Here is a 15,685-nt window from a genome sequence, read left to right as displayed (position 1 = left end):
CCACGTGTGTATGTGTACCTCACCCCTCATGGTAATGTACATGTGCGTCAGTGAAAAAGACCAATAAAAAGGTGTTAGCATGTGGACGTAATGTGCTGTTCCAGTCTCTTCTGTACCTAAGGTCCATCACCGTTCCCTTTGGATCCCTTCGTAATTCGGTGCTCTCCTATACACACGATCGAACAGCGGAGGAGTGGTACTCAAGCGTCATCTTTAGGTTACAATATTTCCGGATGTAATTAACATTTTACAATGCAACAAACGGCACTGATTACGTATTTGTTTATATGTTCAGATGTGCTAACGAAACTAACGTGGTTCCATTTAAAAAAACGTAGGTTTGTGTTAAACATACTTCCGTGCATTTTTTTATGGTTTGTATTAACCAATTACACTAGCCCCTCTCCTCACGTTGGGTCTGTGTAATCGATTCGTCAGTATTTGATGTGGTTTACGAAATATATCCGGCGGTAATGTTAGGTGACTCACCCTGTATATGTTACTAGCTTGGACCGTGGCGTTACGCATGGTTAAACAGCTATTTATAAATAGATGTTAATGCAAAATCATCTACATACAGGTATACGAGGGGAATTCAAAAAGTAGAGGCACGTTTGTGAAAAGCTGTACTTATTCTGATGATAGAAAATTGAAACATATTAATAGTATTAATAGTAAGACTTATCAAAAATCTTCAGTGTTCGGCTCCACAAATTTAAATTATATGTAAAGTTTTACTCCCAGGTTGGGATGCATAAACTAAAACCAGAGGAGGGGATGGTCTGATGCAGAGGGGGGGAAATCCCCCCCCCATCCCCCCCTGCAAATCGCATACTGGTCGTACCAGACAAGTGTAGCCCCAAAGGTTTGTGTGGTAGAATAATTAGGGTGTACGCATACGTGGTAATGGTGTTTGTGCAGCAATCGCCGACACAGTGTAACTAAGGCGGAATAAGGGGAACCCGCCCACGTTCGCCGAGGTAGATGGAAAACCGCCTTAAACACCATCCACAAACTGGCCGGCACACCGGACTTCGACACTAGTCCGCCGGCAGGATTCGTACTGGGTACCGTCACGCTTTCCCGCTCAGGAAGCAGCGCGTGAGACCGCGTGGCTAGCCGGGTGGGCGTTAGCCGCAGATTGCCTCGTGTTAAACCAGATAATTAAAACTTCCCGCCAGTGACGAGAACTGGGCTCGGAAGTTGACATCGCTAATCAACAATAAGTTTATAATGCCATCACAAATCGACTAACGTTAGGATGGCTTTATGTCTACAAATGTCTAAGCTTATTGTGTGGCACTTACGACCTACCAGCTGCACCACCACTTTCCGCTACTGCCATCTATTGAAAAATGACGGAACCAAAGTTGTAGACCTAATATAAAAAAACCATAATCCTTACAGTGCATTTTAACTGGCATCGTTGTTTTGTAATCCACTGGCTGTGGACATTTGGCACCACTTACCTTTGTAGCGCCGTGTTTTGTCATCACGTGCCACGTACACTATCAAAATTCCCCGGACATCTATTAGTGGACACTAATAAGGGTGCTTTTATGACGGCTTAAGCTCTGCTGGGGACACTTTGAATGAGGTGTATAAATGAGGCACCCCGTTCTTCCTCTACAGATCAAACGAGAGAAGGTAGTGATGTTGGACGCTAGGGTCTGGAGGTGTTCCACAGGGTTCAAGTCGGTGCTCTGGGTAGGCCAGTCCATTTGTGTGATGTTATCGTCAACAGATAATCTCCTCACAGGTGCTGCTTTACCCCCACACAGAGTGCACTGTTTTGCTGAAGTAAACAATCACTGTCCCCGAACTACTTCACTACTGTACACAGTACAGTAATGCGTTCATATGCTTCCATATTTAGCGTTTTCTTAAGTGCAATAAGGGGACCACGTCGTAATCACGAAATACACCACATACAGTAACATCAACTCCGATATACTTCACTGTCGGCACGACACATCATGGCAGGTAATGCTCTGGAGGCATTCGCCAAACTCAAACGATTCCATCGGACTTACACAGGATATAGCATGATAACGTTTCCTGTCATCCGTTATCAAGTGCATCACTCTTTACACATCTCAAACGTCACATATATTCACCTGTTAGCAATGTGGCTTATGAAGAGCTGCTCGACCATTGTATCCCATTCGCACAGTCGCAGTGCTAGCCGGAGTGCTTTGGAACTCACGAGGGATTCCTTCCGCTGATTTCATGCGATTTTTACAACCACCCTTTACTATGTTCGATTGTACCTGTCCGTCCTTATACGAGGTCTACCTTTGGCTATTCCACTGCGTTTCCACCTCACAATCACATCTCCAGTGGTTGACCTGGGCAACTTTAGAAGCGCTGAAATCTTCCCAATACATTTCATTTGTAGCCCAGATGGTATCCACTGACTAGTCCTCCTCCTAAGTAACTGGCCTCTCCTGACCGCCCCCCTCTGCTGTTGTTGCTGCTCCACGGACAGCTCCACACTATCAAATGGCTCTGAGCACTATGGGACTTAACTGCTGTGGTCATCAGTCCCCTAGAACTTAGAACTTCTTAAACCTGACTAACCTAAGGACACCACACACATCCATGCCCGAGGCAGGATTCGAACCTGCGACCAGAGCGGTCACGCGGTTCCAGACTGAAGCGCCTAGAACCGCACGGCCACACCGGCCGGCACTCCACACTATCCCCCCCTCCCACCCCCCACCCCCCCCACCCCTCCTTTTATACTGGTGGCTCCGTCACTTGTGTCATCTAGTGGGCAATTCCGTATTACCCATGGGTATCCAGACACTATTCATGAAAATGTGTACACAGCAGGCTACTGGACAACACCTGACTTTTTTCCTTTCTTGTTAGTTTCATCGTGAATGACGGAGAACCGTCACGTCGGCTGTTTCAGCTCTTTAAGAAATGTTTGTCATTAGAAGGAGTTATTTGCTTATGATAAACATAATATACTTTTAGAAATAAATAAAAATAGATTTCTGTAAATATTATATGTAATCGAGGAAGCAGGATTTACTGCAATAAATTTTTCATTCAAGGCCAAATAAAGGGTAAAAGTGGTTAAGGTTTCATTGGGGATTCTAGCACATCAGGTCCCATTATTCATATAAGATCTCTGTATGTTACTTTATCCTTGTTGGGTCTCGTGAACTCTGCGACCGTTAATAATAATTGGTGAATTATTCAACCAGCCACATATATTCTTTCTAAAATGTTTTATTTTAGCGTCATAACCGGTTTCAGGATACCATGCCTATCTCCATACGGCCAATATTTCAGTTACATACACTACTGGCCATTAAAATTGCTACACCACAAAGATGTCGTGCTACAGACGCGAAATTTAGCCGACAGGAAGAAGACGCTGTGATATGCAAATAATTAGCTTTTCAGAGCATTCACACAAGGTTGGCGCCGATGGCGACACCTACAACATGCTGACATGAGGAAAGTTTCCAACCGATTTCTCATACACAAACAGCAGTTGACCGGCGTTGCCTGGTGGAACGTTGTTGTGATGCCTCTTGTAAGGAGGAGAAATGCGTACCATCACGTTTCAGACTTTGATAAAGGTCAGATTGTAGCCTATCGCGATTGCGGTTTATCGTATTGCGACATTGCTGCTCGCGTTGGTCGAGATGCAATGACTGTTAGCGGAATATGGAATCGGTGGGTTCAGGAGGGTAATACGGAACTCCGTGTTGGATCCCAACGGCCTCGTATCACTAGCATTCGAGATGACAGGCATCTTATCCGCATGGCTGTAACGGGTCATGCAGCCACGTCTCGATCCCTGATTCAACAGATGGGGACGTTTGCAAGACAACAACCATCTGCACGAACAGTTCGATGACGTTTGCAGCAGCATGGACTATCAGCTCGGAGACCATGGCTGCGGTTACCCTTGACGCTGCATCACAGACAGGAGCGCCTGCAATGGTGTACTCAACGACGAACCTGGGTGCACGAATGGATGAATCCACGTTCTGTTTCCAGCATCATGATGGTCGCATCCGTGTTTGGCGATATCGCGGTGAACGCACGTTGGAAGCGTGTATTCGTCATCGTCATACTGGCGTATCACCTGGCGTGATGGTAAAGTGTGCATTGGCTACACGTCTCGGTCACCTCTTGTTCGCATTGACGGCACTTTGAACAGTGGACGTTACATTTCAGATGTGTTACGACCCGTGGCTCTACCCTTCATTCGATCCCTGCGAAACCCTACATTTCAGCAGGATAATGCACGACCGCATGTTGCAGGTCCTGTACGGGTCTTTCTGGGTACAGAAAATGTTCGACTGCTGCCCTGGCCAGCTCATTCTCCAGATCTCTCACCAATGGAAAGCGTCTGGTCAATGGTGGCCGAGCTACTGGCTCGTCACAATACGCCAGACACTACTCTTGATGAACTGTGGTATCGTGTTGAAGCTGCATGGGCAGCTGTACGTGTACACGCCATCCAAGCTCTGTTTGACTCAATGCCCAGGCGTATCAAGGCCGTTATTACGGCCAGAGGTGGTTGTTCTGGGTACTGATTTCTCAGGATCTATGCACCCAAATTGCGTGAAAATGTAATCACATGTCAGTTCTAGTATAATATATTTGTCCAATGAATACCCGTTTATCACCTGCATTTCTTCTTGGTGTAGCAATTTTAATGGCCAGTAGTGTAGATGTTTTGCTCTGCATGATGTCATCTGCTGCCGCACTGCGCAACAATATTTAAAAATTTTGTGCTGTTTTATAAGTTGTTTCATTAATATAAACACACTGAAGTGCTTAAATGTATTTAGATATGGTGTGAAATATTTGTATTCACTTAAGTTTCAGTAGATGGCGACTTTTTTGTAGTGGTTCCTAAGGCTTTGCAGGTCGTTGTATATGTTGCTAAATTGCAAACAGCTGTACATAAATTACTGTGCCATACATCCTAACATTTAATGTCAGTGTTGAGCGTCACACATTTGCCATATATTCGATGTTTTTATTTACAATGCAAAGATTACCCATTAATCAGAGACACAAAGATATAATTCATTTCCTGCTGAGCAAGGATGTAAACAGAGCACAGATGATGTGTAGAATGTGCAAAATGCAACACGTTAATAACAGAAAAATGTTTGTAGTCTAAGAGTGAACTCATTAAAGGGCTATAGGATACGTTTTCGCTTTATGTAACTGTCAGCGGAAATTTTAACGAAAAATTTTAAAGCCAACCGATTACATACTATAAATTACACATATATGTACACACATTTATACATCCAGACATTTTTAATCATTGCAGTTTATAGTTTAGTTGAGGTAAATACAAAATTAAAAGGTGGAATGATAGCAACACATTTGTTCACCATGATAGTTTGTATCTTGATCTTTTTTGCAAAGTTCTGAGTATTTGGGGCCAGTTGTGCTTAATTTCTAGCTCAAGCCAATTATGTAGAATGTTCTGGGTGAACTGAGAGTGTGAATATATATTTCTAGTACACGGTTTAACATGGATCTGAAATAAATTCAGAGAAAACCCACCACCACAGACTTTGTTATAAAACATTCTTCATGCCATCTTCACAGCACAAAATGGGTGTTCCAGCTGGTGTCAGCCAATAAATAATTTCCAAAGAAGCGGTACTAGTTGGTGATTTTAGGCTCATTAGCCCGAATTATAGGAAATCCCTACAACTTCTAACCCTACATAGGATAAAATCAACTTCTCTCCTTCGAATGAAAATCTAAATTGGACTGAGCACATAACAGCAATGTGCAAGAAGCCATCACCATCTGTCCATGCCCTACAGAAGTATAAAAAGCTTTTCCATCTTAACCTGAAAAAGAAATTTGTACAAACACACTTCCAATTATTGATTGCAGCAATGTTATTCTGGAAGCCCTTTCTCAGGAAAGTACGTGGCGCCTGGAATTGTTTATGAATGCCTATATTCGTTATATCTGTCTTCGAGTCTTTTGTGATATTTCACCATCATATGCACAGATACCCTGGCTGTGTGCATACAAGCACATAGATTCTTTCACACTGTCTTCTCTACTGCCTTATCAATGTACACTGTCCCTCGTATCTCTCCTCGACCTTAACGCTCTTGTCTGAACAACATGGCAGAAACAGCTGTTCCCATCAGAGCAAAATCCTTTTCGTCCCACTCCATAGTTCAGCCATTTTCAAGAATTCTTGCTCAGTAGCAGGAATCCAACTCTGGAATAACTTCCCGCAGTAATTTAGAGAAATGAGTAACATCTCCAGCTTAAGAAGACAGAATGACATATATAGTAAACCAACAATAATGATTACCATTGTCACTGTATTTACTCATGCCCTTTTATATCATTCTTTTCAACCAGATTTTCCTCATTTCCAAGTATTCTTACCTGGTGCAGTCTCCTTAAATTTCCTTTCCCCAGAGCTTGCTATATCAGGAAACATATGTTTTGTACTACTACAAATTCTTTTTACATGTGTCATTATCATCATTATTAGTAGTAGTAGTAGTAGTAGTAGTGGTGGTGGTGGCAGCAACAGGAGTAGTACAAGTATTGTCAGTATTAACTTTATTTGTTCATAGTCAGTTTAACCTACTTACGTAGTCACTATATAGACTCTTATCATTTTAATATCATTCGTCATATACATTGATATATCTTTGGTAACTATGATATTAAAAATGTAATGTATGTGTGAAATCCTGGTCCGATCTAAGAGGGAGCCCGACGACCCAAAACAGATCGTGTTAAATAAATAAAAAGGTATTTTGAATGGCTGCCGTGGGAGGAGGAGAATCAGTGTGACCCTCTTGTTATCGCAGCTCTAAACACATTGACATAGCAAGCAAGTCAATGCAGCGACTTTTCCATTCACCCCACTGCTCCCTATGTTTCACGAAAACAGAGGCTATTCTTTCCGGATAGCCCTAGTATTAACAGAAGTACGTTTCACGTAATACAGATCGGGATTCCTAATCATCACACTGAACCGCCTGTTGAGACATCACGTGATGAGATTTGCTGCTACACACCTGTTTCCTACTGGTGACGAGTCTTAAGTGCACAATAAAATAAAACACCTGCACCTGTCGTTTCGGTGTTATTTTATTTTATTGTATTACAACGATGGCTGCAAGTGTTTCATTTTGTTACGTAAGTGAACTGCCGAAGTCCTGTAGATCATCGGTCACAAGGATGAACATATAACAAAAAAATTCTTACATCGTTCTGCAGGGTCCTTACACAGGAGGCAGCCTAAATCCAGCAAGATCACTGGCTCCTGCCTTCTGGACGGGCATCTGGACCTATCACTGGGTAAGCACAAGTGCTCTTGTTCTTGTTCTTCATATAGCATTATAGCAGAGTTCCAGTCCTTTCTAAATTACCAGAACCATGAAAATTCTCCCTGATGCTCAGAATTTGGTGCAGAAAGCTAATGGTATGTCAGAATATTAAAATTGCTGTAGATTATGAGCTATTTCTTCTCTTAATATGTTATTGTGGTGGAAAGTGGTCTATTTCCCTGTGGATGATGATAACTAATCACTGAGACTTATGCAGTCAATTCTGATCATGTTGGCTGAAGGTTCTTTGCTTGATGGCCCTATGATTTAAAATGTGACTGACACACACAGTGACTACGGTTACTACAAGCCAAGCCACAAGTTGGGAAACGGGGCAAATTTCTAGTAGTTTACTGTCGAGTTGAGATTTTTCACAAATGTTTTATTCGTATCTTACAGAAACTAGCAGTACGGCAATAAACAGCCTTTTAAACACGCCGCTAACGGAAATCAAGTAATTTATAGCAATACAACAAATTAAAAAAACACAGAAGCTAGCAGTACGGCAATAAACAACCTTTTAAAACACGCCGCTAACGGCAATCAAGTAATTTTGTAGCAATACAACAGTTTAAAAAAAAATTTAAAAACACAGAAGCTAGCAGTACGGCAATAAACTACCTTTTAAAAGACGCCGCTAACACCAATCAAAGTAATTTATAGCAATACAACAATTAAAAAAATTAAAGATCATTAGTAAACAGGCTACTAAAGTAAATACAGAACTTTGTTAATAAAGTACGGTGAGGTAGTGAAGCTACCAACACCTCCATTAAAAAAATTAAACAGATCTCAGCAAACACACGATTAATGGCAATAAAAGGAATTTACAAACTTGGAGGAATTTACAAAAAATTTTAAACAAAAGTGTCCTGGAATATCATTAGAACATAACAGATATGACGGACCCGTGTAAGGCGGCCACAAAACCCCCACTCAGGGATGTTCAGGCTAGACAGAATACTGACCAATTTAAATACGCCCGTAAGCACAATTGCCACTCTCTGTCTGGTCACTGCACCGACTTTTAGCCAGCGAAAACTTGTAATAAGATGGCTTAACTTGCTGACAGAATTAGAGCTACCCTCGTGCAAGGAAACATTGCACCACACAGTCCTGAATGAGCGACCACATGATCAACCAACAAGGAGCACGAATTTAGTCATAACCCACGACAGAATAGCGAAACAATTAAACTGCCCAAAACTACACCTCCCATCGGAGAGTAACGAGAGGAGGAGAAAAGATCACTGTCTTCATTTACACTGGTGACAGGAACAAGAAACCCGGTCGCCGGAGGCCACAAGGCAGAAGAGACGCTGATTGCACAAAATTATTACTTAATGATTAAACCTTCCACGAACTTAACTTGCAATTATGCTCGAACTGGCAGTACACGATCTCCGATGGCAAGGATCCACACATCCGACCGCGCACGCGTCGCCAGCGTACCCAACACGCCACGGTCACGCGACAATACGCTCTGTCACCGGAGTTCACGTCTTCTCTGCAATGTTGACGGGTAGTGACTGCTCCATGTTAGATGTCTCCTTTTAAACTCCAGTGTTGAAATGGAGGATTTAAAGAAGCTTGCTAACGTCCCACCAAGTCGAAATGAACAGCGACTACTCGTGAGGCGATTCTGTATACAACCAACACGCGGGGAGCTCTTCCGTCAACTCGACCCGCACGTTACACACAATCGACATACATCACGTGGCGACTCGGTACAACCGACCACGCCTGCTTCGCGCTGGAGAGCCACACTGCCCTCCCGTGTCCACCACACTCTCTGCGCGCAACGACCCTACTTGCGCGCCACAACACGAGGTTACAACCGGTCAAAGATCTCACTTCCTCCATAGCAGTTTCCCGGAAGCAAAAACGCAGATATCGATAGCAGAGGGAAAAGACAACCGAGCAGCCACTTAATGACAGACAACATATCAAACAAACATGTCAGGGGAAGAAAAGGAAAACCAATGCAATCTAAACACAAGGTGTAGCACGAGACGATATACGGCTCAGTGACGTTTAGAAACACGACTGGCTGGCCTTCTAATTGATTTGTCGTCCACTGCTCGAGTTGGACTCAAGCCGAGCCTGTGGGTAGCTCTTACGCATAGCCGTGATGCCATTTCCGTAGCTGTTACTGCCATCCCTTCATACTTCATGCCTGCCGTCGTTGTTATCTTGAAGAGAGGATAATTTTATTTTAGAAACAAGAGGATCTCCTTCATGCCCAAACTTCCATTCTCAGTATTACTTAATCTTCTAGTGCAATTTACCCAAAAAGGTTAGCTGCTTTCGAGGTTTCACTGGGTACAAACCTTTGAAGTTGTCCATATATCTAGATGTGTAATTGTTTCCATCTAGGAGATATTTGACAGGAAGATTATGAAGCCAAGGAAGAAGGTAAATAATTCTTTGATCAAGTGCAGGGGAACATGGGCTGCTGGTCGGCTACCATGTCATTCACTTCCGGAGAGCATGATTTAGAAGTGGTATGGAGTGACACGGCTTCAACACTCTGCTCTCCCAGTCACCGTCCGTTTTTCTGATGTATGAGTCGCTACTTCAGATACAAATGGCTCCTCAACTGGCCTCACGAAGATGAGTTCACTTTCTTCCACTCCTCTTAACAAGCAAAGCTCCTTGGCACTACGAGAAACTCAACCTGGGTGCTCTACATGGTGGTCAGACACCCTGCTTACTCATATACTGAGTCGGAAAGGGGGAAGAAAGTTTCTGGGAAAACTTCAGGTATAATAACATCTTTTTCTCCTGCCTGAACTAGTCTTTTTTTTTTCTTAATCTAATTTTGTTCGTTTGAGTTCGTTGCATCTGCTCGGGACGGACGTCGCAAGACACCCGTTTCAGTTCGTCGTTGATATATTAACTCAATTTATTTATTTATTTATTTATTTATTTATTTATTTATTTTTTTTTTTTTTTACAGAGGGCAGCTAACCCTCTGACCGAACACACTGAGCCACCGTGTCGGCATCTTAGGGCTGCTGGTGCCTTATGCTCGCTAGGACCAACCGTTCACGCATAAGTTCAAGGATTTGTTCTTAACGGGGAAGTCACCATTACTGAAGGGCACAGACGACGCTTCTGGGGCCAATATCGATGTTTTGTTCCTAACACGCCAGAGCCATCACCAGAGATGTCACTTTTGTCATAAAATAGACCCCACAGAAGCGAACATCAACTAAACGTAAGGTTTCCCTCCTTCTTTTTGATGCATTTATTGCGCTCGTTGTTCACGATGGCTTAAAAAACCGATATGGTAGTTACTTTCCACAGGCAAGACTTATTTTTCGGCAAATTTTATACAATTTCTATATTTAAAGAGTTGTCAGCTACGACAGATTGGTGCGTTACAAGTGCATGGAATTCGGTAACCCTGATAACATTACATTACATCACAATACTTGTTCCATAGGTCATGAATACGACTTTTTGTAACGATGCGGAACATGTCACTTTAACATAAGTTTTCTTTATACAATATAATTAACTTTTTTTTACAGTTACTACTTCATATCTAAAAATTCATCTATGGAGTAGAAGGATTGGTCATGCAGAAATACTTTTAATTTGTTTTTAAATGTTGATTGGCTGCCTGTCAGACTTTTAATGCTGTTTGACAAATGACCTAAGACTTTTGTGGCAGCGTAATTCACCCCTTTCTGTGCCAAAGTCAGATTTTACCCACAATAGTGAAAATCATCCTTTCTTCTAGTGTTGTGGGTATGCACTTCGCTATTATTTTTGAAATTGGATGGGTTATTAATAACAAATTTCATAAGTGAATATATGTTTGTGAAGGTACTGTGAATACCCCAAGTTCCTTAAATAAATGTGTGCAAGGTGATCTTGAGTGGGCTCCAGCTATTCTTCTGATCACACACTTTTGTGCAATGAATACTTTTTCTCTTAATGATGAATTACCTCAAAATATGATCCTATATAGAAGCAGTGAATAAAAATAGGCATAGCAGGCTAATTTAATGATTGGTCTACTACCAAAATTTTCAATAACCCTCTTAGCATAAGTAGCTGAGCCTAACCGTTTCAGTAGATCACAAATGTGTTTCTTCCAATTCAATTTCTCATCAATGCACACACGCAAAAATTTTGAATATTCTGCTTTAGAAACAGACTTCTGTTCAGAGTCTATATTTATCAGTGGTGTTATACCATTTACTGTACAGAATTGTACATACAGTGTTTTCTCAAAATTTAGTGAGTCCATTTGCAGAGTACCACTTAATAATTTTCTGATAGACAATATTGACAATTTCCTCGGCTGATTCTTGATTTTTGGGTGTGACTACTATATTTGTATTATCAGCAAGAAGAACTAGCTTTGCATCTTCATGAATAAAGAGTGACAAGTCATTAATATATGTTAAGAACAATAAGGGACCCAATACTGAGCCTGGAGGGCACCATTCCTGATACATCCCCAGTTAGAGGACGCTGCTGATTTTTGCACTCTGTCTGTACTGTTCACTTAAACCTTCTGCATTCTTCCAGTTAATATGAATTAAACCCTTTGTGCACTGTCCCTCTTACGCCACAATACTTAAGCTTAACTTGAAGAAATTTGTGATTCATAAACTCAAAAGCCTTTGAGAGATCACAAAACATCCCAATGGGTGATGTTCAGTTATTCAAATCATTTAATATTTGATCAGTGAAAGCATCTATAGCATTTTCTGCAGAAAAACCTTTCTGGAAACCAAACTGACATTTTGTCAGTACTTCATTTTTACAAATATGTAATGCAACCCTTGAAAACATTACTTTTTAAAATTTTTTGGATAAAGCTGTCAGAAGTGGGATTGGGCAGTAGTTGTTAACATCAGACCTATCCACTTTTTATGCAATGGTTTAACAACAGCGTATTTCAGTCTATGTGGAAAAATTCCCTGTTTCAGTGAACTACTACAAATCCCACTTATCTGTTGGGCACAAGCTTTTATATTCTGTTGGAAATGTCATCAATTCTGTGTGAGCTTTTACTTTTCAGTGAATTTATTATTTTCCTAATTTCAGTGTAAGAGGTGGGCTGAATTTCAGTTTTATGAAATTGAATAGGTATTGTCCCTTCCACATATTGCCTGGTATTTTCTAATGAATAGCTGGATCCTATTTTTTTGCAACACTACTAAAACATTACTAAAGATGTTTTCTACTTCTAACTTTTTGTTAACAAACTTTTAATTGTGTTTGATAGAAATACAGTATTCCTGTGCTCTCAGTTGCCCTCTTTCCCTTTTAACAATATTCCAAATTGTTTTAATCTTATTACCATGTGTGCTAATCTCAGACATAATGCACATACTTCTGGAATTTTTAATAACTTTTCTTAATAGAGCGCAGTAGTTTTTATAATGTTTCACTGTTTGTGGATTATTACTCCTTCTAGCTATAATATACATTTCCTTTTTCTGTTTACAAGATTTATTTATCCCTTTAATCAACCATGGATTTTTAGATATTTTCTTACAATTATATTTCAGTTTTCTTAGGGAAAGTATTGTCATATATACTCACAAAAGTATCATGAAACAGGTTAAATTTTAAATTAGCATCAGGTTCCCTGTACACAAAAACATTATCTATTGGTGTGCTGCTTTCCTGTACCATCCATATAGAAAAATCAGTAACTGACAGATTGAAAGAACGAAGTAATACTTCAAGGACAAGCTTTCCATCGGTCTCTTTCAGAAAATCTGGACTGAAATCTCCACAGAGAATAACTTGTTTCACTCTGTCTGACAGACAGCACAACAAAGAATCCAAGTTTTACAAAAATAGCTGAAAATTTGCGAATGGGGATGTATATGTCGCAACAAATATAAAAGACTGTTATTTAGTTTAAGCTCACAAGCACATGCCTCTATATGTAGCTCTACATAAATTTTTGTAGTTTCTAAATTTTTGACACTATGGCAGATTTTAACATACATGTATATGGCAACTCCTCTCGCTCCTTAGTGTCTCTACTTACATGTGCTGAAAGCCCATTTTCAATATCTGTGACTATATGATATTCAGACATGCATAATATATCAACTCCATCCTCAGTTTCTAGATCTTCTAAACAAACGAGATCATCTATTTTATTTATTAATCCCCCGATATTCTGATGCAATGTACTAACATTATTTTTTCACTTTGCTTTTATGAGAATCTTGTGACCTACAAATATTATTTTTCGGTGTATTTTTATGAGAATCTTCTGATATTCTGACATCTCTAGTACCTGCATATCTGAGCTTCTCATTAAGCTTAATTTCATTCCATGTTGAATCATTGGACACTGATCTTAGCCTAAAATAGAGATACTCCCATGAGTTTCAGTGCCCCTTAAAGAATCTCCTATCATCCCAGCAAGTTTGCCCTTCTCTTTCCTACTGAAATGCAGGCCATGTCTTGCGAAGTCCCACCTTTTCACAGGTGGTCTCATCATTTGTTATTAGGCCCTCTGGATGTTTTTTGTTCAGCAACAACGTGTAGAATAGAATCCTTCATGATCATCTTGTTGGTCCCCATATCTTCTCACATCTCTTACTGGGCAAATATACCAATGGTTTCTCAGAAGCGAGGTCCTTCAGTTACTTGATGATGTAACTGTAGATGTCACCTATGGATGTGGTTTAGTCTCCACTGTCGATTGATTGGTCCAGAGGATCCAGTACATGGCCTGCCCGATCTAGGGACATTAAAAACCCCTGATGTATTCAACTTCTGTACCTAATGTCGATGTTCTGAGGGAGCGTATCTGAAATTGTTTTGAGCAAAGTTTCAACAAAGTAACGCAAACCATAGGCAATAGGTTCAGGGCGTGCATGAAGCAGGAGGCCACTACGTTGTTAATGTATCACCTGCAACATTAACAATAAACCTTTGTAACTCCATAACGAAGGATTTTCGGACCCATACCCATGTGGACTTTTCCTAATGTTTCTGTGTCAGAAACACATCTCTTCATTTATAGACGCCACTTTATTTAAGTTATTGTATTTGTGAAGGGTAGAGTTTTCCTTTGTCCGTGGGTTGTAAAATCTAAATCATAGGAAAGATATCCAAGGTCTCACGGAACCTTTTCACTCCTTTTCACTGTCTCGCAAAAGAAATCAGACAATAATATAAACAACAAGAAGACACAAATGCACAAAAAAGCGGAGAACAGGTTAGCCTGTGACGTTAGCAGATGGTAGCACTTGCCCTCCTCACCTCGCCCACTCACCCTACCCTGCCCTTGACCAATGTGAACTTCTCAATTTACTTCCCCATGATCCTCGATGGTGACACTCCTTCCTGTTGACGGTCCATGTGCATGCCACTATTTGAAATGTATTGCGTAATGATCTGACGTCCAGTACAGATGGTCCTGCGCTGTGAGCCACCACTTTGCCTGCCGCAGGTCTACTGGGCGGGCCCGCTGCTCGGCTCCGTCGCGGCGACGCTGCTCTACTTGCTGCCACTGGGTGGGCGGGCCTCCGCTGCCGACGCCCCTCCTGCCGCCACTCCCAGCAATGACAACAAGGCGCCAGTCGGCGGCAAGTGCATCGTTCCTGCTGTCTGCCTCTAGGGCCTGGAGTCTAGAGCCTAGAGTCTAGGATCTAGAGCCTAGAGTCCAGAATCTGGGATCTAGAGCCTATAGTCTAGAGTCTAGGGTTTGGAGCTTATGGTCTAGAACCTACAGTCTAGAGCCCAGGGTCTAGAGAGTAGGGTCCAGAGACGAGCGTCTGGAGTCTAGTGTGGCGTCCGAAGGCAGCATCGGGCCTCACTAGCCGAGTTCTTCCACCAGCTGTGGTCCCTTGGGCTCTGCTAATGGTGTCGTGTTCCAGAGACACGATTTCGAATAAGATAATGCAGAGGATGAAGCAACAATTGCGAAATAAGAGAAAAGAACATAGTGTCTCGCATTTTGCGATGAGATTTCAGTGCCTTCTACGTACTAATATTTATTTTATTCCGTATCTACTTCTGTACTTTGCTAGAAGTTGTACACTGCACAGTGGAGGGTACTTGCCGTGCAATTGAAAGACTTGCGTCAGGCCGTAGAGCCATATGTAACTTTATACTATGATGTTTTTCTGTAATAATTTTTTCAAACCGTGTTTCTGTTATGTGTGATGTATCAATGTAACACTGTAACTAATGTGATGTAAATATATTATAAAAAGACACATATAAGGTTTGTTTGGAATATTACTGTCTAATACTAACACAGGAAGCAAATAAAAAAATAAAAATAGAAAAATAAAAAAAATATAAAAGGGAGAGAGGGACAGACT

The 15,685-nt window shown here is 41.3% G+C and overlaps 1 protein-coding gene across 1 annotated transcript in view; it reads left to right on the top strand.

Annotated features, from left to right (window-relative positions):
- Positions 1-15,444, top strand: part of LOC124776116 (lens fiber major intrinsic protein-like) — a 32,919-nt gene extending 17,475 nt beyond the window's left edge. Inside the window, exons 3-4 of the mRNA XM_047250958.1 lie at positions 7,255-7,335; positions 14,809-15,444. Of these exons, the coding sequence (XP_047106914.1) occupies positions 7,255-7,335; positions 14,809-14,976 (249 nt within the window). The 3' untranslated portion in view covers positions 14,977-15,444. The remainder of the gene's footprint in view (positions 1-7,254; positions 7,336-14,808) is intronic.
- The last annotated feature ends 241 nt before the right edge of the window (positions 15,445-15,685 follow it).

Source organism: Schistocerca piceifrons, chromosome 2, assembly GCF_021461385.2.
Source record: "Schistocerca piceifrons isolate TAMUIC-IGC-003096 chromosome 2, iqSchPice1.1, whole genome shotgun sequence".
Lineage (NCBI taxonomy): Eukaryota > Metazoa > Arthropoda > Insecta > Orthoptera > Acrididae > Schistocerca > Schistocerca piceifrons.
Note: the sequence above shows the minus strand (reverse complement) of the source record. Positions and strands in the feature narration are given on the sequence as shown.